Raw genomic sequence first — 27,522 nt, 5'->3', positions numbered from 1 at the left:
TTTTCAAAGGACACAATGTTGCACATGTTAACTGCAAATTCAAGCAAATGCCATGGTCTCTCTATTTATTGCTTGTTTTCACTGTCAATCTTTACAATGAGGTGGGGACAGCGAAACAGTATCTTTGGCGACACTACCGTCTGGCAAAGCATAAGGTTAGAGAAAAAGTAAAGGAAAAAAACTTGTTCCAAAATGGCGACGAATATCTGACTGTCCATTGGAAAACAATAGAAATAGCAAAGAGGGGCAGAGTTTGATTATTGTCGCAATTTGTTTTTGTTTTGCATTCGACATAACTGCATCATAGTCGGGTTGTGTGTTTCTAGCTATATGGAGTACTTGTGAGATTTTTTTAGAAATTAGTCTGGGTATCATGCTTTGTTATAGTTGGTTTTCAAGCTAGCTAGCTAACGCCGTTACATCCGTATATTGTTGCAGTTGGCTGCTAGCTATCAAGTCATATTATTTGGTTCTACACCGAGGATCAGCTCGCCAGGCAGAACACAGGCAACATTTGGCTAGCGAGTCAAGTTGCGCGTACTTTTGTTATTACTAAGCTAACGTTTTTAGTGTTTTGTAGGTCGGTGGTAATCGGTAACTTTACGTTTTATCCTGCCTAGCTAGCAGAAGTTAATTGCCGGAGTACGTTACTGTAGCTACAGTAGTTAGCTTGCTTAGTAGAAAGAAACTGAGGGTCACTTGGTTTAGCTAACTTCATGGCTAACGTTAGCTAGTTAACGGTAACTGACTTTCACCATGAGACTGGAGTGTTTGTTGTAGCTAACAGGTAGCTAACCAGCTCCGTAAAGTTGGGTAAGTAAGTAGTCAGTAAGATGTTTTAAAATCTTAATTGTTGGTAATGTAAACTATAACAATCTTACACGGTGAAATGTTTGTTCTAGCTAATACGGTCCCGTTTAGCGATGGCTAGCTAAATGTTAGATAACTACGCTAGCTACTGTAGCGGCTAAAGTGAAAGTTATGCCGGGCTTTTCTCGCTCAAACTTTGGATGTTTGACCAGAGGAATGTTATGGAGTCCCATACTAGCATTTTAGTGAGCAGCTAGCTTTCCACTAACTTGGCTACATTATTCTCTCAGCTCATTATATTTGACGTGCGTATCTGTGATACAATTAATTGAGTTAGTTTATTAAAGATACATGAGTTTGTAATTTAAACTAGCTCATTCATATAGACACGGCGTGAATGAGCTTTTGCGAATTTGACTAACTAGCCAATGCTGGGGCCTTTAGCTAGCTAACGTTAGCTAGAGACAGTTATTAGTGGCAATATTTTTCATGATGCAGTGCACTATCTACCTTGCTGGCTAGGTAGTTAAATACGATTTTATCAATCGTCTTTTACGTGCGATTTCCGAGTGTTGTGACTAAAGTCTATTAGTAAGACAAAGGTCGACTATGGAAGCAGTAACGTTCGTTGACTCTCTGTAAAAGGGTAGCGGGTAGACGCCCACACTGAAAAGGAGCAAATTCAGCATTTTATCCGGACTGCCGAAACCTGAGTCCAGAGTTTAAAACACTCTTTATTGATGATGGCCGATTTTGTAGTGCCGCGACACAGTGCGGTGATGGAGCGACTTCGCCGTCGAATCGAGCTCTTCAGGAGACATCACACCAGCTGCGAGAACCGCTACGACAACACAGCGAGGGAGCGGCTGGAGATGGAACGGCAGCAGACCTTTGCACTGCACCAACGGTGCCTGCAAACCAAGGCCAAGCGGTCGAGTAAGCACAGGCAGCCACAGCCAACATCCGACCAAGCAGTTCAGAGAGGGTCAGGGACCGGGGGCAACAACGCAGACCCAGGGGATGGTGGAACGCCCGAGCAGAGCAGAAACAGCACTTTGATTGCGGTAAGTTACCATTTCAGGGAGTGGATGCACATGCACTAGAAATCTGATAACAGCTCCGTGGCAGTGATTTTATTTGCGCATTCTTGCGTTAAATTATTACTTTTCATGTGCAATTATTGCAAGTCAAGGAAAGAGCATTTGCTATCATTTGTAGTGTGCTCCGTGTGCAGTGGTTGTCATAGAAGAGTTGTAGCAAGTATCATGTGTGCTCCTGGGCGCATGCTGGATGGCTGCTGTCACATGTTCTCATTGTTGTCCTGCTGTGTTTACTAGGCAGCCTTTAGCATGCTGGAGCTCAATGGTCTCAGCATCCATTAAGCGAATAACACAATTTTTGTTGCTGTGGTGAAACTCATTTCCCCCACTATATTAGTTAAAACATAAATTTACATGTAACAGAATATGGAAAGGACTTAGGTTTTTCAACAAGGCACATTGTTAAAGTTGTTCTGTGTCACACAGTGAGGTGTCCACTAGAGTGGTCCATGTATTGTTGTCACTGAAGTTAATGTATAGTCACAGCCATTTTCTAGAGTTGTCACGGGTCTCTAAATTATCAGAATGCTGATAGCACAGCCAAAGTGGGATACCCAAGTCACATATTAAAAGACTCGGCTTCTCTCTCTTGTGACTCAGATAAATAGCTAAGTATTCAGTGAGTGCTCACACTCCAAGAACATTCTAGTCTCTGCTAATATCTAGGCTTGTTTCTTTCTTCATCAATCATCCAGTTGTCCAAAGGACTTATAATCAACCATGGTGGGGAAAAAAGCTGCTGCCTCCATTGTTTTCAGTGTTGATTAAGGCCCTATCGGGTGTTGGGGGAAATTTCCGTTTGCTCAAGTTACCTCTACTGACCCTGTAGAAAATATCCCTGGCATATGTTATACTCGAGGGAAACTGAAAAGTGAAAAGGAACAATTGAATTACACTTGACAACTTAGCGACCTTTTGCTGTACTACTTCCAGTCTTGTATTTACATGTGTTGTGGAGATAGGAAAAGTAGGATGGAATACATTTTTACATTTTAGTCATTTAGCAGACGCTCTTATCCAGAGCGACTTACAGTTAGTGAGCGCATACATTTTTCATGCAGTTTGGTTGTCTTGGCAGGCTGACCTACCTACCATGGCAGTATCCATTTGGACAGTTTTGTTTTTTGCCATGACCCTACCTGAAGCATTTAGCCTCTGTGACCCCTCTTAACGATGGAATCTGCATTAGGAGAAACAGCGTCACTGTCCGCCCCAGCACCTTTGGTATTGTTTTTGATTTGTGGATAAAACTGAGGCGTGTTGCGCTGAGCAGTGTGGCAAAAGAAATTGCTGTACATATTCTGCTGTTCTATCGCACATGCAATGATGTCAGAGGGGGAAAAACAGTGTTTGTTTGCAGTAACAACTTTGTCATAATATACCAAATGGACGTGGCAGTTTCACAATTAAGGATTCCAATTTTAAGTCTGAGAAATATAAAAGCAATTTTTTCCACATCCCAGGCTTCAGTCACGGCCCAGTAGGAATTGACTGCCTCCCACCATTTGGGCAACAGCTGCATTAGGACAATATAACTAGCCTCTGAATGATGACTCAGGGGTATTAGAAAAGCCAACTCCACCCCCAGCCTAATGCTCTGAGCCTCTGACTCATCATTGCTCTCAGTGCCCTTTCCTGATCCACACAATGCAATGCCACGGTCTAGCTGTGTGTGTATCAAGCCACGGGGCAGAACTTGACTCTCTCTCCCATTGTTGATGCACCCTATAACCAAGGAGTAATGTCACTTACTAAGTGACTGTGGCACTGTGCTAGCAAGCTACTTAGCCTGTCTGTCATTGTCACTCTGTGCCATTTTAACAAGGCTCATCTCCAGCCTGGCCAGTCAGTATGAGGTTAAAGCTTGTGCTATAAACTGTCCCCCCAGCCCATAGTTAGACCGGCCAGCCGCTCCGTTCCACTCCTGCACATCCCAGGGAGGCCCATTGTGGCCACACTGGTGGCTTCAAAGGCAAAACGGGCGCTCTCTTTGCGCTGGGCCCGAGCTTTGGAATTCGGCATGCTCCCCTCCACGGCCCAGGCACTAGCTCTTTTGTTGTAGGGCTTCCTCCGTCTATACACATGGTAATTAGTTTCATGTGACTATGGGGTCTGTGGTAGTAGTGGTAGCGGCGGTGGTTGCTCAGAAGGAGGGGTGGGGGAGGCAGAGAGGGGAGAGTGAAAGTCAGAGACCAGTTTTTCAGGTTCATAAAGCACTGGAGTGAGTCACTAGACTAGACTTTCTTTCCTCCGGGGGAATGATTGGGTTAGAGACGAGGCCAGATCAGATGAGCCGTGCACACACTCTTCTCTCTCTAAAGCCAAACAGCTCGGCACAGCCAGCGCACAAAGTGTGAGAGACCAGATCAAACGAGCGGTGCGCTGCCTATGTTGACAACGGTATTGTTGTGTTAAAGTGGAACTGACAGCGTTTTAACTACTTTGCAGATATGAAACAGACAATCAAATCAGTCCAAAATATGAAATTCCCAGTTTATGCTACAAAACCAAGTGGTCTAAGGCACTGCATTGCAGTGCTAGCTGTGCCACTAGAGATCCTGGTTTGAATCCAGGCTCTGTCGTAGCCGGCCGTGACCGGGAGACCCGTGGGGAGGCGCACAATTGGCCCAGCGTCGTCCAGGGTAGAGGAGGGAATGGCCAGCAGGGATGTAGCTCTGTTGGTAGAGCATGGTGTTTGCAAGCCAGGGTTGTTGGTTCGATTCCCACGGGGGGCCAGTATGAAAAATAAAATAATGTATGCACTCACTAACTGTAAGTCGCTATGGATAAGAGCGTCTGCTAAATGACAAAAAAAAAAAAAAAAAAAAGGTTTTAAAATAGGTTCTATTTGACTCAACGATCCATGACATACATTAAAGCATTGTTGGCAGAATAGATGGATGCAGTTCAATGCATGATTCATATAATTCACTGATACATTTCTTGGTAGTCCAAAAAAATATTGCTGTCAGGTTGTAAATCACAGCTGGCCTGGTACATTGTTTGCTGCCTCCATTCGGGATGCACGGTTTCAGTTTCAATGACTCAATATTTTGGACAAAAACGGACGAATGTAACTAAGGCTGGGAATGTCAATACAATCAGACTAGCAAGGGCAATGATCACTAGTCACTCATAATGTGGCTAATAGGCTACCGTATCTATTTATGTAGCAAGTTAAAACACGGAGCCTAACGTTAGTTAGCTAGCTAGCTGCTAGGAGGATGTCATGTCATTAGACGAGTGCGTGAGTGACTGACTTTTTCCCCTCATCGTTTTTCGGTGGCTATACACAGCTAGAGATGCAGGTGTCATTTGTTTAGCTAGCAATAACTTGAACGACTGTTATCCAGTTAGCTAGCATATCTCTTGTGTTCGCAAATTCACTCTGGCTATCTAGCTACTCCGATTTCAGAGCACTCTCGTCTGAGTGTGCCAGTGCGCAGAATAACTGATGAAGTTACGAATGTGCAACACCCGCTGAAAATGATCGGTGTCAGTAAACGTAGGCAAAAAAAGTAAGTTAGTTACAAATGCTCTAGATAGCATGTAAACAGCCTAACCAACTCTGCTAGGGCGAGTAAAATGGTCAGTGAGGTGTTCTCATTTGTGTCTGGAAGTAGCCAGTTAGCTTGGGTGCTTGGTTGGGCCAGGCAAGCTGTAGAAGGATGAGTAGGCTACAATTCCCCATCGTCTATCAGTGCAATTTTGACAGCCAACTAGCTGAAAAGGTTTGAGAGGATTTATCTAATGTTCCGTTGTTAGATTTTAGCACATCTTGCTCTGGCTAGCATTAGTTATTGATCTTGTTGTTGATGTGCATAACTGAGAGAGCGAGAGCCTACCTTTTCATAGTTGTTTGATCAATAGGACTGTAAAATTCCCAAATGTTAGACGACTCCCGTGGTATTTGCAGAAATCCATTCAGGTGTATTATAATGATATAATGTCGCAACTGCCTATAAACACACAGTCCAGTTCAATTGATGATGGCAGGCCTGTGTGGTAAATGGCTTGTTTGCATAAAGGCCTACTGTAGCTCTGATTGGCTATGGTGCACCGGTCTGCGTAGACTCCGGTCCTGGACAAGACATGTTTTTACATCTCATCTTTCATCTAGATCGCAGCCTTTATGTGTGCAGGCTGGCTCCACTCGGCTCAGAGGTTTTATTAGCCTCTAATAGGTACAGTTGAAGTCGGAAGTTTACATACACCTTAGCCAAATACATTTAAACTCAGTTTTTCACAATTCCTGACATTTAATCCTAGTAAAAATCCCCTGTCTTAGGTCAGTTAGGATCAACACTTTATTTTAAGAATGTGAAATGTGAGAATAATAGTAGAGAGAATTATTTATTTCAGGTTTTATTTATTTCATCACATTCCCAGTGGGTCAGAAGTTTACATACACTCAATTAGTATTTGGTAGCATTTAAATTGTTTAACTTGGGTCAAACGTTTCGAGTAGTCTTCCACAAGCTTCCCACAATAAGTTGGGTGAATTTTGGCCCATTCCTCCTGACAGAGCTGGTGTAACGGAGTCAGGTTTGTAGGCCTCCTTGATCGCACACGCCTTTTCAGTTCATATTTTCAATAGGATTGAGGTCAGGGCTTTGTGATGGCCACTCCAATACCTTGACTTTGTTGTCCTTAAGCCGTTTTGCCACAACTTTGGAAGTATGCTTGGGGTCATTGTCCATTTGGAAGACCCATTTGCGACCATGCTTTAACTTCCTGACTGATGTCTTGAGATGTTGCTTCAATATATCCACATGATTTTCCTTCCTCATGATGCCATCTATTTTGTGAATTGCACCAGTCCCTCCTGCAGCAAAGCACCCACACAGCATGATGCTGCCACCCCTGTGCTTCACGGTTGGGATGGTGTTCTTCAGCTTGCAAGCCACCCCCTTTTTCCTCCAAACATAACGATGGTCATTATGGCCAAACAGTTCTATTTTTGTTTCATTAAACCAGAGGACATTTCTAAAAAAAGTACGATCTTTGTCCCCATGTGCAGTTGCAAACCGTAGTCTGGCTTTTTTATGATGGTTTTGGATGTTGTTCTGGAATTGATTTGCACTTTTCGCACCACAGTACGTTCATCTCTAGGAGACAGAACGTGTCTCCTTCCTGAGCGGTATGACGGCTGCGTGGTCCCATGGTGTTTATACTTGCATACTATTGTTTGTACAGATTAATGTGGTACCTTCAGGCATTTGGAAATTGCTCCCAAGGATGAACCAGACTTGTGGAGGTCTACAAATTTTTTTCTGAGGTCTTGGCTGATTTCTTTTGATTTTCCCATGATGTCAAGCAAAGAGGCACTGAGTTTGAAGGTAGGCCTTGAAATGCATCCACAGGTACACTTCCAATTGACTCAAATGATGTCAATTAGCCTATCAGAAGCTTTTAAAGCCAAGACATCATTTTCTGGAATTTTCCAAGCTGTTTAAAGGCACAGTCAACTTAGTGTATGTAAACTTCTGACCCACTGGAGTTGTGATACAGTGAAATAATTTTTCTGTATTTTTTTTTTTGAGGGGGGGGGGGGCTACCCGGTTTGCGGAGACTTTACACGAGCTGCCGAGCTAAAACATCTTTGTTCTGGCATGAATTAATTCTGGGGGATTCGGGCGACATGGTGTTCTTGGGGAACCAATGCTCGTCGGTATCACAAATCCTGGGGATAGACTCTCCTCCTTTCCTCCCTTTCCTTCCATCCCTAGATGATCCTCATGGTATAGATGTACTACACTGATAGTGCATGGAAATGACACTTTGCTTTTTACTGCAGTCTATTAATTGTCCAAACGCACAGCTGCTTTCCCACTCTATATTGCTATAGAATTTTCACAAAATATAAGTAATTCCCAAACATTCTAAGAATTTATTTCTTCTAAGAACACCCTATGTGTTTTAATAAAGTCAACTATACGCATTGAGCTTGTCTGACGCTTTAAGCTTACTGTTTGATGAAATAAGTCACAGAGGGAGCCAGAGATCTAGATAACCAGAAGAAGAAACCTTAACCTGACCCAACCATTCTCCTCCTGCTCCTACTGGCTTTCGCAGTTTCTGCCATTACTCTCCTGAAGTTGCCGGTAATAGGCTACACGAGGAGTCTGCAACCTTTCTCATGTGGAATGGCAATTTATCTTACCATTTCTACCGATCTGCGTGCCAGTTATGGTTTTCATATGCACATTTTCGTGGAACAGATTTCATTTATATTAACATCTTCATATCTCAATCATTGTCATGTGGTTAATCAAAATTCTATCCAAATCTAAATGAAAATAATAATACAAACCTAAAAATTAACTTCTATTGCCATTGCCAACTATGTAAAAATAGCCCAAATAAAAACATTGCAGCCTGCAGGTAGAAAATATTCTGATGTAAAAAAAAATAAAATAAAAAATAAAATAATAATTCATATAAATCACATGGTCTGTCTGCAATGAACTTGAAACATTGTATTAACTATTAACTTGGGTCCAGCCTAAGCTTGTGCTAGCGCTCAGAGTTTCCTGCGCCAGTGAGCTCTGGACAGACACAGCTGTAGGCTATTTGCGCAAGGGATAAGAAGCAGTGCTTGACTTGGGCAGGAGCTCACCGGAGCTGAGTACCGGCACCTCAAATGTTCTACTGCTTGAATTCCTTTTCCTCTTATGGAATATTAGCTAAACAGGATTGTGGAGCTCTTGCACCTAAATATAAACAGTACCAGCACCCAATGAGTACCGGAACCTATTTAATTCCAAGTCAAGCACTGAATCAGGTAGGCCTATTTTATGACGTTTCAACTGGATCAGAGCACAACATTTTCCCCTTTCACGCTGAGTGGTTGTCGAAAGGGAGAGAGCTGGAAATACTTTTCAAGTACATTGAGGAACTATTGTCATTCTCAAGGGATGTAAAAACAGACTTTGTTTGCTTGCTGTTTGAGGTGAAGATAAAATTACTTTGAGAAGCTCCACAGCTCATTAGTGGTGGTGCGTTAAGCCAATCAGAAATACTATCATATCCTCAATATGTGTAGAATAGGTTGTGAGCTCTGCAAACAAAGTGTCCACTCCGACAATGAGAACGGTAAAAGACTGGAATAATAATATATTGAAAGCATGAACATAAATTACCGTAACCAAACAAACATTGTAGATGAGAAATTATAGGAATTAACGGTAAATGCACTACTGGTGATATATGTAATGGGGAATTGATATACACTAACAATCAAACACAAACAATTCACAAAATGAAGTTATGAAACAATGAATGCACAAATTGGTGGGAGAGAGCGCATTCTGGAGAGAGCAGTGCATCGGGGCGCTGCATAGTCAATCAGACGTCTGCATTGGCCATGCAGCATTTACGGTGACGTGGCCTCTGCAGAAGTCAGGGCATTCATACTGCTTCGCGGAAAAGTGCAGAGCTATTGTGAAGGAAGTTATCAAGGAAGTGAGTTTGTGTTTATACAGGATGTACCGCCCCCACCTACCGTCAACCAGTCATGTCAATGCGGAGCTATACAGAAACCTCCACATTGTTACAAAATTTGGGAGGCGCGATGCGGAGTTCGATTTGGCCTCTGCATGCAGCTGGAGGCTCCGCAATTGCGTCACACCCTCCATATGGAGCCATTTTCAGATCAAGCATAAATTGGCTTTTAGTCTAGGCATTCGCAATGGATTAGTTCACTGAGATGGGCGCAAATATATTTATTTATTTATCGACCAACAGCCTATTGACCAATCGACTAATTGGGGTCAGCCCTAGACTCTAGCATGGAAAAAAACTAAAACGTATTGATCCCGCTTTGTGAAATAGGCTACAACCCAGTGCTGAACTACGATCAGGTCCCGCCATCCATGTAATCTTATTAATGATGATCTAAAAGGCAATCCTGATCCTAGATCAGCACTCTGGCTTGATGAATACGGGCCAAGAGCTGTGTAAAGCTCTCCTAAAAACCCATGTGAAGTTTGACCGTGTTTGACAATTCAGACGGCTTGTATACCTTATGGCAAGCTGCCAGTCCAGTCACAGGAAGCTAACCTAAGCAAAGTCATAAGGTTGCATTACTGCCCTCATAAGGTTCTGTGTCTGACACCATCAGTGACCATCCAGTGACAGTTATACTCTCCACTCCGGGTCTGTTTCTCACCACTGGGGATAAGTAGCTGCTTAATTATTTAATGTCACAATTTTACTTTCTATAGAGATCAAAGCTCTTAATATTTTAAAGGGGTAACTTGCCTCTACACAGTGATGAAAGGGGTTTTATTTCCTTGTGAAACAGTGTAATGTTCACAGGAAAATTAAGCATATCTTCATGCTAGCTGTACCCATAGACTTCCAGTCTTTTTGGTAAGCTAGTTAGCATTGGCTCGCAAAACTACCTCCAACTTCCTTCATACTGGACGCAGATAAATACAAATGATATCCACGAGTTCATCTGACTCTATCCCTTTTTAAATGCAAAAACCAACTTCTCTGAAGTTGAAAATGGCCTAGGCCTATGTAATAAAATAAATAATATGCCATTTAGCAGACGCTTTTATCCAAAGCGACTTACAGTCATGCGTGCATACATTTTTTTAATGTGGCATCGATATTAGTCAAACATTTACTCCAGTGTCAAAATTGACTAAAGTTTTAGGATAAAAAAAAATCCAGAAAATCACATTGTAGGATTTTTTATGAATTTATTTGCAAATTATGGTGGAAAATAAGTATTTGGTCACCTACAAACAAGCAAGATTTCTGGCTCTCACAGACCTGTAACTTCTTCTTTTAAGAGGCTCCTCTGTCCTCCACTCGTTACCTGTATTAATGGCACCTGTTTGAACTTGTTATCAGTATAAAAGACACCTGTCCACAACCTCAAACAGTCACACTCCAAACTCCACTATGGCCAAGACCAAAGAGCTATCAAAGGACACCAGAAACAAAATTGTAGACCTGCACCAGGCTGTGAAGACTGAATCTGCAATAGGTAAGCAGCTTGGTTTGAAGAAATCAACTGTGGGAGCAATTATTAGAAAATGGAAGACATACAAGACCACTGATAATCTCCCTCGATCTGGGGCTCCACGCAAGATCTCACCCCGTGGGGTCAAAATGATCACAAGAACGGTGAGCAAAAATCCCAGAACCACACGGGGGGGACCTAGTGAATGACCTGCAGAGAGCTGGGACCATAGTAACAAAGCCTACCATCAGTAACACACTACGCCGCCAGGGACTCAAATCCTGCAGTGCCAGACGTGTCCCCCTGCTTAAGCCAGTACATGTCCAGGCCCGTCTGAAGTTTGCTAGAGTGCATTTGGATGATCCAGAAGAGGATTGGGAGAATGTCATATGGTCAGATGAAACCAAAATATAACTTTTTGGTAAAAACTCAACTCTGTCGTGTTTGGAGGACAAAGAATGCTGAGTTGCATCCAAAGAACACCATACCTACTGTGAAGCATGGGGGTGGAAACATCATGCTTTGGGGATGTTTTTCCGCAAAGGGACCAGGACGACTGATCCGTGTAAAGGAAAGAATGAATGGGGCCATGTATTGTGAGATTTTGAGTGAAAACCTCCTTCCATCAGCAAGGGCATTGAAGATGAAACGTGGCTGGGTCTTTCAGCATGACAATGATCCCAAACACACCGCCCGGGCAACGAAGGAGTGGCTTCGTAAGAAGCATTTCAAGGTCCTGGAGTGGCCTAGCCAGTCTCCAGATCTCAACCCCATAGAAAATCTTTGGAGGGAGTTGAAAGTCCGTGTTGCCCAGCGACAGCCCCAAAACATCACTGCTCTAGAGGAGATCTGCATGGAGGAATGGGCCAATACACCAATACCAACCTTGTGAAGACTTACAGAAAACGTTTGACCTGTGTCATTGCCAACAAAGGGTATATAACAAAGTATTGAGAAACTTGTGTTATTGACCAAATACTTATTTTCCACCATAATTTGCAAATAAATTCATTAAAAATCCTACAATGTGATTTTCTGGATTTTTTTTCCTCATTTTGTCTGTCATAGTTGACGTGTACCTATGATGAAAATTACAGGCCTCTCTCATCTTTTTAAGTGGGAGAACTTGCACAATTGGTGGCTGACTAAATACTTTTTTCCCCCCACTGTAGCTCCATTATCCTTTCTACATAATTTACATCTGGTTTTAGTCTTACATTTAACCTGAGAACTTTTTACCATTCTGTAAATGATCAAAAATAAATTATTTTACAATGATAGTTTGAACCATGTTTTGAGGCTATACAGTCTGTTTACATTTATAGTATTTACAAGAGTGTGCAAAGCTGTCATTAAGGCAAAGGGTGGCTACTTTGAAGAATCTCAAATATAACATGTATTTTGATTTTATTTAACACTTTTTTATTTTGGTTACTACATAATTCCATATGTGTTATTTCATAGTTTTGATGTCTTCACTATTATTCTACAATGTAGAAAATAGTGAAAATAAAGAAAAACCATTGAATGAGTTGGTGTGTCCAAACTTTTGACTGGTACTGTATATCATTAATTTATAAGTCAAATAATGGATGTAGGAACTAAGGATTACATTTCAGTCATTTAGCAGACGCTTTTATCCAGAGCGACTTACAGTAGTGAGTGCATACATTTTCGTACTAGTCCCCCGTGGGAATCGAACCCACAACCCTGGCGTCGCAAGCGCCATGCTCTACCAACTGAGCCACACGGGACGTTGTGCATTTATTAACTTGTTATTTACTCTAGTTGCAGGAGTCTGTGAAGAGGAAGCTGGAGAGCGCTGGCTCCCCTGGTCAGGTCAACGGCTTCAGCGACAGCTACCCCCCGTCCAAGAAGGCCTGCCTAGACAACGGCACGTCCAACGGCGGCATCCCCCATTGCTCACCCCTGGACTCCAAGCACGGCATTGGCGCTGACTCTCTCATACCCAATGGTGGAGAGCCCGGTGGCGCCACCGCGGGGAAGCAGGAGTTCCAGCTCAAAGAGATGAAGCAGGAGCCCATGGATGACATCCTCCCCTGCATGCTGCCATCAGGGGGCGGAGCCAGCAACAGCCTCTTCCCTGACCTCAACTTCAACGAGCAGGAGTGGACGGAGCTCATGGAGGAGCTCAACCGCTCGGTGGCATATGAGGACATCCAGGACATCCTCAACGACGGCTTCGAGGACCGCAAGGACCTCCCTGATCTGGCCGGACCCACCCCTGGGACGGGCGCACAGTCTGGGGGAACCTTACAGGGAGGCCTCCTGCTTCCGGACCTGGCTAGCGTCAAGACAGAGTTCTCCCCGGACTCGCGCACCGGCTCGCCCCACGTCAGGCCCACGTCGTCGGGGCCACCAATGCAGCACTCCGCCAGCTCCCCGGCAGCGGCCACCTCCACCGCCTCCTCCCCGGCCCTGCCCCAGCCCCTCGGCCAGCAGCCTCCCCCATCTAGGCAGCTCCCTCCCCAGAACCACCGCCTTCCCCCGGGGCCTGTCTCCAAAGACCTGTCCCCTGCCCAGCAGCTCCAGCAGCTAGCCGCCCAGCAGCAGAGAGCCCAGCAGATGCAGTCCCAGCTCCAACAGCAGCAACACGCTCAGAAACAGCAGCAAGCCCAAAAACAACAGCAACAACAGCAGCAAGCCCCCAAATTCCACCCCCCTGGGTCCCACCCCTGCCGTCCATCTTGGCCACCCCAGTCGGCCCCATCTCAGAGCCCCCTAGGGGGCGCCTTCGGCCTGGAAAAGCCCACCAGCCCCTCCCGCTACCCCCATGACTTCCCCAATAACCCCAAGCCCCAGCTGATGATGCCCGGACAGCCCAACAAGGGCTCACCCAAAGCCGTGGCCGGCGGGTACCTGCAGCCCGGAGGCCCCCACACCAACATGCTGGGCCACCCTGCCCAAGGAACAGGGGCCCCGCTCAGCCACCCTGCAGCAGCAGGCCCCGGGGGCCTGGGCTCTGCCATGCTCAACTACAGCAACACCAAGCCCCTGTCCCACTATGAGGCTGCGGCCCAGGGGCCACCGCAGGGCCCCCCCAGTGCCCAGAGCCAGAACAAGGCAGCGCTGCTATCGCTCCTCAGACAGCAGCAGCAGTTGAAACAGAAACAAGGCCTGCCCTTCAGACCACAGCTACCCCACGGCCAGGTAAGACTACAGCTCATCCTGAATGTTATCACAAGACTGCTCATTGTGTAACCATTACTTTTATGTGACCAGGTTTGATATCATGAAGTAGGCTTAAAAAGGCTTTGTTATAAGAGTCAAGGATCGGGGTCCTGGGTGGCGCAGCACTACAGGTTCGATGTCACAACAGGCCGTGTCCGGGAGCCCCATAGGCCGTCCAGTGAAGGGGTGGGTTTGGCCGGTGGTGCTTTCCTTGGCTCATCGTGCTCTAGTGACTCCTTGTGACAGGGCCGGGCACCTGCAAGCTGACTCCGATCGTCAGTCGAGCTGTGTTTTCTCTGACACATTGGTGCGGCTGACATCTGGGCTAAGCAAGCAGTGTGATAAGAAGTAGTCGGCCAGGTGGGTCATGTTTCGGAGGACGCATGACTCGACCTTCGCCTCTCTCGAGCCCATTGAGGAGTTGCAGAGATGAGCCAAGGGACCAAATTTGGGAAGAAAACAGGGCTAAAAAAATATGCTTGTGTAATACCACTCTGAACACGCCTGTTCAGAGTCAGGCCTGGTTAGTACTGGGACAGGAGACCACCTGTTCAGAGTCAGGCCTGGTTAGTACTGGGACAGGAGACCACCTGTTCAGAGTCAGGCCTGGTTAGTACTGGGACAGGAGACCACCTGTTCAGAGTCAGGCCTGGTTAGTACTGGGACAGGAGACCACCTGTTCAGAGTCAGGCCTGGTTAGTACTGGGACAGGAGACCACCTGTTCAGAGTCAGGCCTGGTTAGTACTGGGACAGGAGACCGCCTGGGAATACCAGTGTTAGGCTATATTGGCATTCTGAATAACAACAAGTGTATATGAAGGGCTTACACTTACATGACTTGGTTAGGATCATCACCCAAGCCTAACATAATTTCACACTGCTTGACTGGGAGAATAGGAGCTATCAACATTTCCAACAGGGGAAAGACCCAAAGCATGTTTTATACTGACATCAGCAAATAGCATTACAACTGGGGCACAAAGAACATTCCAAGGCCATGTTGTGTACAAACACACACATACTCCCCCAGTTCTACGACGCTGGTGTATGACAGAGTATCATTTTGACATATAATTTTAACATATCATTTCTGGGCAACAATTAAGTACATTACTGTTAATACAATGGTCAAAAAGAAACAAAAATAGCTTCTTAGCAAAGAGCCATTTCTCAAGCAAGGACTTCTAGGACTGTCTGGGAGTAGTAGGGAGGGGAAATTTGAAAATTAGCTGTTATTGGCGTAGCAGTTTGGAACTCTCTTTCTTATTGGTCTATTAACACATTTACCGCCTGGTGATGTCACCAGGCAGGCCAAAACTCCATCCCACCAAAACAGGCTGAAATGTAATGTGGTCTTTTCAAACAGCTCACAGTATTATTCCAACCTCCTAGTGTGGATATGTATATAAGACACAGGAAAATCACGTTTTTGACTGCACTGGGCCTTTAAAGCATACTGCATGTAGGCTGATAGTTGATGGTGAATCTAAGGACTAGCAGGCTTTTTATGTTAGTCAACAAACACAACCCACACACTGTCATTTAGTTTATATTTTGTTCCTACAAGTCTGGCATGGGCCCCACGGTTCGAGGGGACAGTGTGTGTGTCTGGGTCAAGCAGCTGGTTGCTAAGGAGCTGACATGCAGTCTCCCATGGGGGGTTGGGTGGTGGTGGGGGGAACCAGGGAGGGGACAGCCACAACAAAGCAGCCTTTCATGCATCCCTCTCTACCTCGCCTGTCCTCCACACCAGTGTATTTTAGGAGTAGCCCCCCCCCCCCCTTACTCTCTCTTAGCCCACTTGGGTTTTTTCCTCTCGCGAGAAGGGACTCTCTCTTCCCTTCTTGCTCTTCATGCCCTCTCTCCCCCTCTCCCTGACTCAACTGTGTTCTGCGGCGTGATGTGTGTGGACGGACCCAAAATATCCCCCGGCCGGAGCTAGAGGCCTGAGGCTAGCCCCTGATAACTCTGGCCAACTTTCCAGATGTTTCTATGGAGAGATGGTTAGCGCTGTGATTCTCACAAAGTGATGAACTTTCAAACTGAAGTTGTACAACCACATTATTCATTTAAAGCTGTGTTGATTAGGGACATAACTTTTCTAGTTTTTTAGGTAAAGCTTGAGCTTTGATTTGAGTGCTTTTTCCTTTGCTTTACATCAAACCGTAGGTACCCAAAGCAAAGGACCAATTTTCCCCATGTTATTTCTGAACAAATTCCCTCCACTTTTTTGACTAGGCCCTAAAGCCTTACCTCAGACTCAACGCAGTCTCACTCCCTGTCCCTCTGGTTGACATTAGTGGAATAACCAGACAATTTTCCCCAATTTAAATTTTGCAGGAGCAGAACTCGTACCCTGCCGCACCGCAGGGCCCTGGACCTGGCAACGCCATGGCCACCCAGCCGGGGGGGCCCGGCAACGGAATGGCGGGTAACCACGGCAACGCAGCCTACCTGTCGGGGCAGGTGGCGGCGGCGCTGAAGCAGCAGCAGCTGATGGAGCAGCAGAAACAGTTCCTACTGGGCCAGAGGCAGCAGCTGATCATGGCCCAACAGGTCAATACCCGGGGTCAAGGGTCATGTACTGCTGGTTCTTCGGTATTGTAGGTAGAATTTGGGTCTTGGATCAGGGTCTAGGAGCAGCTTACCCCACCCTCAATCATAACCACAAAATACAAAGAGAACAGGCTTCGTGGCTCATTCACATGATTGGTTTCAACTTGCCCTATTACTATGTAAAGACAGGATCTCTGTCTGTTCTACCTGACTGGGCCTGCTAGTGCTGGGTCAGCAGTATTCTACATGTTGTCTATTAGTAACATATACACAAGGGGGAGCCATTTGTCTGCATGTAGAAGTGGTTATATGACTGGCAGTTTCACAGTAGGCGCTTTCCATCTCTGATCCTTGTCCAAGAGTATGTATGGGGAGGAATAGCAGTCACCGGTATATGCATGTATGACACATGCATGCTCTAATATGTATGTTTTCTGTGTTTCAGGAGAAACGGCGTCAGCAGCAAGAGCAGCAGCTCCAGAGGCACCTGACCCGTCCCCCTCCCCAGTATCATGACCAACAGAACCAGCAACCTGGGGCACAGAACAACCCCTTCCAGCAGCAGCAGGTCACCCAGTTTACAGGTAAATAAGACCCTATGTCACCACGTTACCTCCAGTGTAGCATAACCCCCCCCAGACACTCCTCCATGGTCTTAAAAGGGTATGTAGGGCTCTAATCCAATCCTCCACCTGAGTTCTGGCTGAAGTGTACAGCCGTTCACTACCCTTTATGGATTTCAGATCATTGAATTGGCAGGATGTAGTTTCCTCCATGTTTAGCCATATTGTTTTAATTCATTACACTAGGGCAGCAAATTTTGTTTTTTGATGACCCAAAAAGTTTTGGAAGTTTCCTTCAACCCAGCTGAATAAACAGGCACAACCCAGTCGCTTGCCACAGCCCGAAACAAATCGACCATGACCTATGTAAAAACCAGGTCTATATAGGTTAGGGGTAAGAGGGCGATTTTGGAACCACAGCTAAACTCTCTACCACTGCTTGCATTTCCCATTGCTATTGAATATGCACCTTTTTGAAAATGTCTGGTCGTGGGCCAGAAGGTTTGCTCGAATGATGTGACTCACACAGAACAACTTTGTTTGGCAGTAAACTAATATTACCTTCATCAATGCAAATGTTGCTTACCGTATGATTCATTTGAATGGTAAACCAGAAATGAGGTCTGTGTTCTCTCGTTGCTGAATACATTTGCTCTTTGTTCTGTGTCTTTGGAGAGAACGGCTGCTGTCTCAATGGTTTCTGTCCTTTTTACTTCATAATGGCATGAAATTATTGTGGTAGCTAGACCATATCAATTCCTTTCTGCTATCTGCGTTCATGAAAGAATAATGACACAGATATGGAGACATGGAAAGCCATTTAAGTATATTGAGAGAGAATTGGTCTTCTCCTGTAATGTGTTTATTGATTAAGATTGCATAAGGATTACACATGTTTTTATAATTCAAAGGTTAGCTTTTCAGTTGTCATGTTTTTGTGACTCGCTTCTTCTGTTGCTTCTTCCTGCAGGCTCGTCACAGCCATTGAGCAACGTGGGCTCGCTGGGAGGCCCTGCCCCCGGAGCTCAGCGAATGTTCCCCCAGACGCAACAAGCCATGATGGGCATGACCATGGGCCAACAGGGTGGTGTTGGCCCCACCCCTGGCGCCCCCCCCGCCTCCAGCCAAACAGACATGAGCCTCTCCTCCTGTGGGGGCGTTATGGATTCTGCCTTACAGCATCAGGTACTCTATAGCAACATGAACATGCACCCCTCACACCCCTCCCAGCAAAGTTCCATGCAGAGGCAGCCTGTAGGCAATATGGGCGCCCCCTACCGACAGAACATGCTATCCCAGCAGCAACACCTTAAAAACCAGCCCAACGCTGCCCTGCTAAAACAACAACAACAACAGCAGCAGCAGTTAGCCAGACTACCCAGCTCCATGCCTGGCGGCAACATGCCCAGTGTTATGCCCAACGCCATGCAGAGCACCCAGAGCCAAGCCTGGCAGCAGCAGGGCATGCAGCAAGCTATGGGTGCCCAACAGTCTCCCTCCAGCAACGGAGGTCTCCCGCCCAATGCCTTTGCCAACCCCAACACCTTCCACATGCAGCAGCAGACCCACATGCCAAACAAAATGCCTGTCGGTAACACCCCCTTCGGCGCCAATGCCAACAGCAGGCCCATGGGCGCCATGAACCCCGCCCAGCAACAGATGATGCAGCAGGCCCAGCAAAGGACTGCAGCCAACCCCCAAGTTTCCCTTGGGCAGCCATTAGGCCCAGGTCAAGTCTTACCCAATCAGCAACAGCAGCAGCAGGGTTCCCAAGGCCAGGGGGTGTTACCGGACCTGGGGGCCTTCGGTCAGCCGCAGGGGGGGCATTCGGTCAGCCAAGGGCTCCAGTGCAGCCAGCAGGGCTACCAGGTCAACAGAACTGCTAACCAACAACAGCAGTTGCCGTTTGGCTACAACACTGGGTCAGGGGCTAGCAGTCTGCCCAGCTTCCCTGGGGAGAGTGACCTGATGGACTCTCTGCTGAAAGGACAGAGCACGCAGGAGTGGATGGACGATCTGGATGAGCTCTTAGCTAGCCACCACTGATGAGTTTTAATTAACGGGTGAGTCTCAATAGTCTAGTGGATTCCTCTTTTCCATCTGCGCCAATGTTAGAGCTGGATGGGTGAGAGCAAGTGTCTGCTAGGCATTCATCTTCCATGTTGTGTTCACCTTGCCTTTTCAAATCAGTAGATTAAGACTGAGAGGAGATGGGGAGAGGAAGCCTTCAGGCAAGTGAGATGCATCCGTTGAGTTGGTGAGAGGGAATGTTGGTGTATGTGTTCCAAACCAATTGCCATTGAAATGCAGGAACAGCGAGGGTTACTAATGGAATCCTGTTACTGTTCTGACACGGCTAAGAGACCGTCATCCTCAGTATTGTGTGTACTGTGTATATAAGTTTAGGAGAATGATTGGATGGGAATGATGGTGTGCAGGACCAAAACCCCTCTGTTGATTCCTATTGGAGTATTTCCCCAAGACTGGGAGACGTATACAGAGAACTTTACTACTATTACTACTACTGAACCTGTGACTCAGTACTAAACCACTGAATCAAGGGTGAATCAAACGCTGCACACACAAACACACACACAAACTTTGCCTACGCTTACCAAACAAGCACCACCACAGTAGAGGTGCATAGTTTGGTTTCATTGCCCCCCTACCCGTCCTCTGTTTGTTAGAAGTTGCGGCCTTAAATGCAAATGAATGCTGTATGTAGCAGAGGTGACCTATTAACACATCCCCCCCTATGTAAAAAGTTGGTGGTGATACACTAGTTATTGCTCATAAATAGACGTCTGCCATCTCTCCGCTACTCTCAAACCAACGACAAGGTGAGCTAAGGAGACTCAACTGTGGCGGCCATATTCATTTGGTTAGCCAGTGCCCATTAGTTGGTAAGTGTGGACCCATATTTTATAAGAGACAAGACTGTTCCTCTGTTAGTTTTGCAATGATCCCCCCCCCCCATGGAGGCAGGTGACAAATGGGGACCTAGTCCCAATATCACGCAATTACACTTTTCAATTATGCTTGTATCAGGTTTCTAAAATGGTCTCCCTTTAGGTTCCTTACCATGTTTGACCAGGTTACACACGAAAATCACTGTCTTTATTAAACATTCAGTCCACTGTCATTTCAATAACCAAGCTATAAGATAATGTATGGATAGTGGAAATCATTGCATTAAGACACATTTTACTTTTGCCTTCAGACACATTGCAGACAATCTTTTTACCATACCCTTGAACGACAGTACAGCCAGACTCTTGTAAATATTTGAATTTGTTCATCCTCTTTTGTGTCAGGCTCCTTGTACATTTTTCTATATTATTTTGTATGTATGCTTTTTCCTATTGTTCTGAAGATGGATCTTATTTTTATATGTATATTGCAGTGGATTTTTGTAAGTATTTTATACTTTTAATATGCGTCTCTGTAAAACAAGAGTATTATGTAAATATAGTTATTTAGAAACGGACCCTGTGTTTTGTCTTAGTTTTTTTGTGTGCGTGTGCGTGAATTATAACTGGCAAGCATTAAAGTATTAATATTAAGTGCTAATGTAAGGTATGAGTATAATCCTGTAGAACATTGAATTCCTATGTTTCCCATTCCACTTAATCATGATGATGATAATGATTTACTTTCTTCCATCTGTTTTCTTGTCCTTTCTTGTAATTCTTTTTGCATCATATATCACAGGAATGGCCAGCTCCAGTCTTCGGGGGCCTGACTGATGAGCCTGACACACTTTTGCCCCAACCCTAGCTGACACACACTGGACTCAAAATCTACTATTCATGGTCTCCAGTTTAGAATGTAATACGTTTATTAACTTGAAGTTTAATCAGATGTGCTGGGGAAAACGTGTCACTGACACTAATCAGGACCCAGAGGACTGGAGTTGCCCAACCCTGATACACTACGTATTTGTTTCAGAACACTTCTACATGAATGTGGCTGCTACCATGATTACGGATAATCCTGAATGAATCCTGAATAATGACGAGTGAGAAAGTTAGACACACAAATATCATACCCCCAAGGCATGCTAACCTCTCACCATTACCCTCTTAACTTAATCACTCATCATTATTCATTATTTATTCATGATTATCTGTAATCATGGTAGCATCCACATTCATGTAGAAGTGTTCAGAAACATACTCTATCCTTATTTACAATAAAAGTGACAATGCACCCAACAAGTTTGTAGTCACAAGCTTGATCTAGTCTGTGTGGTAGGAATATAGGACCAAATAGTAAACTATTGACTAAATGTAATACACTGTGAATTTGTCCAAATAACTATGACACCTTCAAATGGGGGGACTAGATGCATAATGCTTTCATTTCTTAAACGGTAAAACGTGTATGAAAATATGCTCAAATAAAAGGTGACATTCTTTACTGTCGCCTCATATTAAACGTTTGATCAAAAATTCTGGAGTATAGAGCTAAATTAAAAGTGTTTGCTTCACTGTCCAAATAAATGCGTAGGGGAGTATATAGCATCTATGCTGATATAGCATTGATAGACATACGTAGACAGACATGAAAGTCTGCTCCTTGACCATTGCACTGGGCTAGCAGGGGTGTAATCATTGTGCCGATTATGTTGCAAAAAGTTTCTTAAGCGGAAGAAGCATAACGAACCGGGGAGGGACATACCTACATTTATCCAATACAAACTCTCGTTTTAGTTGCAAAATGGAAGGAACTGGTTGGACTAATGATCAAACCCCTGAAGACACATTCCATTGGATAATAAATTACCCACATGATCCAGGCCACTCTAAGATCAGGAAGTCGCAGCCTCTCGCCCTGAGTTGACACCTATCTGTTCACTCAGTCAGGGAAACAGTTAGCATCTGAACACCAGGTTGGAAGGGCAGTCTCTTTTAGCTCTAAGACATGCTGGATCAGGTAGTGCTCATTGCAGGAGTAACAGTGTTGGTATGTTAGAGCAAGGTAAGTTGTTCACTATACGTTTATAGCTTTATGCAGCGTTTACATTGTTGGAATGGCTACCTGCAGATTAACGTGTGTGTGTCTATTTGGCGCAGTTTACTTCTCACTCCAGGTGATCTACGCCAGACGCAAGTATTTAGTCTCACCGCCCAGCACCTCGGGACCCCCAGAGTTTGAGAGGGTCTTCAGAGCTCAGTAAGTCTGCTAGTGCTGGTACATCAGAAATGTTTACTAATGTCTTTACTTACTTTACATACAGTGGGGGAAAAAAGTATTTAGTCAGCCACCAATTGTGCAAGTTCTCCCACTTAAAAAGATGAGAGAGGCCTGTAATTTTCATCATAGGTACACGTCAACTATGAAAGACAAATTGAGAATTTTTTTCTCCAGAAAATCACATTGTAGGATTTTTAATGAATTTATTTGCAAATTATGGTGGAAAATAAGTATTTGGTCACCTACAAACAAGCAAGATTTCTGGCTCTCACAGACCTGTAACTTCTTCTTTAAGAGGCTCCTCTGTCCTCCACTCGTTACCTGTATTAATGGCACCTGTTTGAACTTGTTATCAGTATAAAAGACACCTGTCCACAACCTCAAACAGTCACACTCCAAACTCCACTATGGCCAAGACCAAAGAGCTGTCAAAGGACACCAGAAACAAAATTGTAGACCTGCACCAGGCTGGGAAGACTGAATCTGCAATAGGTAAGCAGCTTGGTTTGAAGAAATCAACTGTGGGAGCAATTATTAGGAAATGGAAGACATACAAGACCACTGATAATCTCCCTCGATCTGGGGCTCCACGCAAGATCTCACCCCGTGGGGTCAAAATGATCACAAGAACGGTGAGCAAAAATCCCAGAACCACACGGGGGGACCTAGTGAATGACCTGCAGAGAGCTGGGACCAAAGTAACAAAGCCTACCATCAGTAACACACTACGCCGCCAGGGACTCAAATCCTGCGGTGCCAGACGTGTCACCCTGCTTAAGCCAGTACATGTCCAGGCCCGTCTGAAGTTTGATAGAGTGCATTTGGATGATCCAGAAGAGGATTGGGAGAATGTCATATGGTCAGATGAAACCAAAATAGAACTTTTTGGTAAAAACTCAACTCGTCGTGTTTGGAGGACAAAGAATGCTGAGTTGCATCCAAAGAACACCATACCTACTGTGATGCATGGGGGTGGAAACATCATGCTTTGGGGCTGTTTTTCTGCAAAGGGACCAGGACGACTGATCCGTGTAAAGGAAAGAATGAATGGGGCCATGTATCGTGAGATTTTGAGTGAAAATCTCCTTCCATCAGCAAGGGCATTGAAGATGAAACGTGGCTGGGTCTTTCAGCATGACAATGATCCCAAACACACCGCCCGGGCAACGAAGGAGTGGCTTTGTAAGAAGCATTTCAAGGTCCTGGAGTGGCCTAGCCAGTCTCCAGATCTCAACCCCATAGAAAATCTTTGGAGGGAGTTGAAAGTCCGTGTTGCCCAGCGACAGCCCCAAAACATCACTGCTCTAGAGGAGATCTGCATGGAGGAATGGGCCAAAATAACAGCAACAGTGTGTGAAAACCTTGTGAAGACTTACAGAAAACGTTTGACCTGTGTCATTGCCAACAAAGGGTATATAACAAAGTGTTGAGAATCTTTTGTTATTGACCAAATACTTATTTTCCACCATAATTTGCAAATAAATTCATTAAAAATCCTACAATGTGATTTTCTGGATTTTTTTTCTCATTTTGTCTTTCATAGTTGACGTGTACCTATGATGAAAATTACAGGCCTCTCTCATCTTTTTAAGTGGGAGAACTTGCATAATTGGTGGCTGACTAAATACTTTTTTCCCCCACTGTACATATCATTTAAGCAATTAATTGACGTGTCATTCTTCACCTGCACTCAGAAATTGATGGCACTTGAGAAATGACTTAGTCTTGAGAAATACCCTAGAGAATTGACCTAGTCTTGGGAAATGTCCATGCCTTGAGAAATATCCCAAAGAAATGTTCTAGTGTTGAGAAATATCCTAGAGAAATGTCCTAGTCTTATCAAACACTTTGGGAGCATTATACTAGTGTGGGTGGGTATTTAGTTTTTGCTCTACTTGAGAAATGTCCCCCAATATTTAGCAGGTAACATACAGACCATAGATGTAGCCAGTAGACCTGTGTGCTTGCTATACAGTGCATTCGGAAAGCATTCAGACCCCTTGATTTTTCCACATTTTGTTACGTTAGTCTTATTCTAAAATGGATTCATGCACAAACAAGGTGTGCGCATGAACGAATAAGATAACAAAATTATGCAAACTGAATTGTACCTTGCATGGTGGAAAAATACACATTTGATTTAATTGTATATCACAACACTTAATGTGTTGTGAACAGTGTTATGAAATGTAATATTTGTAATTGTATATAATTGCCTTTATGTTGCTGGACACCAGGAAGAGGATCCTTAATAAATACAAATGTCCCACCAGTGGCAAATCTGGTGTTTTTAGATAGAATTCAAGCTATATTAGATCAAATACAGACAGTAATTATTATTTTTGCAGGCGGCCTAAATCATACATTCAATCAGATTGGCAGACACTGCAACAAAAAAGGCAGATTCAAGGAACCTCCAAAGAGGCTGAACAATGTCATCTCTACAAATAATTTTACAGGACACCTGGAGATGACTATTCCAAACTACAAAAGACTACTCATTTTTTTTCTCAAAGTAAGAAAAGCTATTCAAGAATTGACTACATTTGTATTTCCAAAAATGCTCTCAACAATTTACTGGGTTCAAAAATCTACGTCCTGGTGATATCGGATCAGTGTCCGGTATCATGCTTAATTACACCAACAAAGTACACTTAGTGACAGAATATGGAGAATGAACAGAGCACATCTTTTAAGACTAGAAATTGATTAAATATGCACTATGCAGAAATAGTTTGCCTAATTTCAGTTTGTGACAAAACAAACAAGCAAGTATAGTGTAGACAATCATTGTACCATAAACCACAGTGAAATATATTGTAATAATAATAATATTGTATATTCAGCTGTTTTGAAGCTGGTGTACAAAACCAAAAGTAAAAGACGCAAAAACTAAACTTAAGGACGGGAAGCATAGAAATGGCACACAAAGAACAGATCTGCCACCTCTTAGACTTGCATTCAATGAGTGACAGATCTATAACACAAATGTCTATGTGAATTTGGTCCGGTCTACCCAAAAGTTACATATTGCCGCTTTAAATACGTAAATGAACAAATTAAAAACTGTTACCATTACAAATGTAGACATAGAGGACAAAGAAAATGCGATTTAATTACAATTTTAAAAGCTTCTATGAAAATCTATATAAATCAGAATTAAACAACAGTTGGACGGATCCTACAGCCTTCTTAGACTCAACAACTCTTGAAGCAATTATCAGCAGGAAACTCACTAAAAACGGATCACCCAAAAATAAATATTAGACACTGTTAAAACATTTGCGCGGAGAAAAGCTTAACACTTTTACACAAATGACAACACACGTCATGCAATTCAGTGCTTCCTAGTTCCATGTGTCAAACAGTTATTTCAGTTATATTAAAACCAGGAAAATCTGGAGTCCCTGCTGATTACAGACCCATAAGTTTAATAAATTATGACAAAATAATAACAAAGCTCATAGGCAATAGAATGGAAGTAGTCTTACCAGACTTGATACATATCAATCAAACAGGGTTTATTAAAAATACACTTACAAACAAATACAAGAACATGTTTTTTTTTTTTTTTTTTTTTTTTTCATGGGAAATGGATCAGCTTAATATTGCAGATAGATTGTATCTTCTATCAATGTAATTGTCTGCATCACTTCCAATCCCCCATTTTTTTTTTTTTTTTTTTTTATATATATACTCCCCTTTATTACTTTTCAACCCCACCATCCTTTCCCTACTTGGAGTAAATTAGTGAACAACAATGCCCAGGTCTCTACTTCCGGTCTATACTTACTATCTACACCTTATGGACACAGTTAATTTTACAATAATTCTATTATATATATACATATATATATATACATATACATACATACATATATATCATTATTATTATTATTTATTAATTTTTTGCTCCTGAACTACTTCTACTCTCAACCTCTCCGATCGTTTTCATGATGTCCATCCGGTTTGCTTCTATATGCCATATCTTTCTAACTGTGCTCTTTCCCAAAAGCTCCCAACATACAGCCTATATACTTATTATGGACACAGTATGCTTTACATTATTAGCTATCTTTGTTATTATTTGTTGTTATTTGTTATTAGTCCCATCCTTCAACTCTATTCAATACCTCCCATCTATCTCTTAACACCATCCATATCGGATTTCTATTTGCCATATATATTTCAACCGTGCTGTGATGTTTTACAATAATTCTGAACCTTTCTATTCTCATTGCTTCTACAGATTGAGAGTTAAAAATAAACAGCTTTGCTAAAAGTATTATTATATTATTGATTGATTGACTATGACTTTTCAGATCACCCAGTAATGCTATCTGCAAGGTTAGTTCCAGGTAAATATTGCAATCCTTTAGCCATTCCTGGACCTGTGTCCAAAAACAAGCTACAAATGGACAGAACCAAAACAAATGGTCCAATGATTCCGTCTCTTCACAGCAAAATCTGCAGAGCTGGGAAGATTGTATCCCCCATATAAATAACATTCTATTGGTAGCAAGGATTTTATATAGTAATTTAAATTGAAAGATTCTAATTTTTTGAATCCGGTGTCGCTTTTGCGTGTCAGTTCATAAACACTATGCCATGGGATCGGTACATCAAAGATCTCTTCCCAACTATTTTGCAATCTATATGGGACGGCTGTCAATCCTTTGGTCCTTAAGTGAAACTGATATATTTTTTTATTTATCACAGTTTTCCTTAACCAATTATGTTCTTTAATGCAAGGCCGACAGACAAGTTCCTTACTTTCTCCCCCCTTCCACTTTCCTCTTCCATTTTTGCGGTAATGCTGCCATTATTTGGTTGTAATTTTGGGTAGAGCAGACATTTCCATATGTTTTTGTTAGCTGCATGTGCGTCATAACTCCACCAGTCCTACCGATGATATCATTTACAAAGATTATACCTTTTTTAAACATTCTGTCAAAAAATAAAGGTTTTTTGTCAATTAGTATATTTGAATTTAACCACAATATTTGTTGCATTATTTGTTCTGTCGTTTCTGGAGGATTAAATTGAAATTGCAACCAACTTTCTATGGCTTGTTTTAGAAATAGTGACATTTGGGAGATTATTTCCTTTTCAAATAACTGAAAGTGT

The 27,522-nt window shown here is 43.6% G+C and overlaps 1 protein-coding gene across 4 annotated transcripts; it reads left to right on the top strand.

The window, feature by feature from the left end:
- Positions 1-56: 56 nt before the first annotated feature.
- On the top strand, positions 57-20,769 carry LOC121541660 (mastermind-like protein 1). Of its 4 annotated transcripts, XM_041850871.2 has the most exons (6): positions 58-813; positions 1,570-1,874; positions 12,676-14,058; positions 16,421-16,636; positions 17,082-17,220; positions 18,170-20,769. In XM_041850871.2, exons 2-6 carry the CDS (start codon positions 1,590-1,592, stop codon positions 19,243-19,245), a joined length of 3,099 nt encoding a protein of 1,032 aa, XP_041706805.1. In that variant the 5' UTR covers positions 58-813; positions 1,570-1,589; the 3' UTR covers positions 19,246-20,769. The 4 variants fall into 4 exon arrangements, with proteins under 4 accessions (XP_041706797.1, XP_041706805.1, XP_041706788.1 ...); XM_041850863.2 differs by having other exon boundaries at positions 57-1,874; positions 12,682-14,058; XM_041850854.2 differs by having other exon boundaries at positions 58-1,874.
- The last annotated feature ends 6,753 nt before the right edge of the window (positions 20,770-27,522 follow it).

Source organism: Coregonus clupeaformis, chromosome 3 (assembly GCF_020615455.1).
Source record: "Coregonus clupeaformis isolate EN_2021a chromosome 3, ASM2061545v1, whole genome shotgun sequence".
NCBI classification, from domain to species: Eukaryota; Metazoa; Chordata; class Actinopteri; order Salmoniformes; family Salmonidae; genus Coregonus; species Coregonus clupeaformis.
The sequence above is the reverse complement of the archived record's forward strand: the minus strand, read 5'-3'. Positions and strand labels throughout refer to the sequence as shown.

Coding starts and splice junctions, on each gene's coding strand:
- LOC121541660 (XM_041850854.2), top strand. CDS start 1,551: ATGATGGCCGATTTTGTAGTGCCGCGACACAGTGCGGTGATGGAGCGA. Junction 1,875..12,675: donor GAAACAGCACTTTGATTGCG/GTAAGTTACCAT, acceptor TATTTACTCTAG/TTGCAGGAGTCTGTGAAGAG. Junction 14,059..16,420: donor CACAGCTACCCCACGGCCAG/GTAAGACTACAG, acceptor TAAATTTTGCAG/GAGCAGAACTCGTACCCTGC.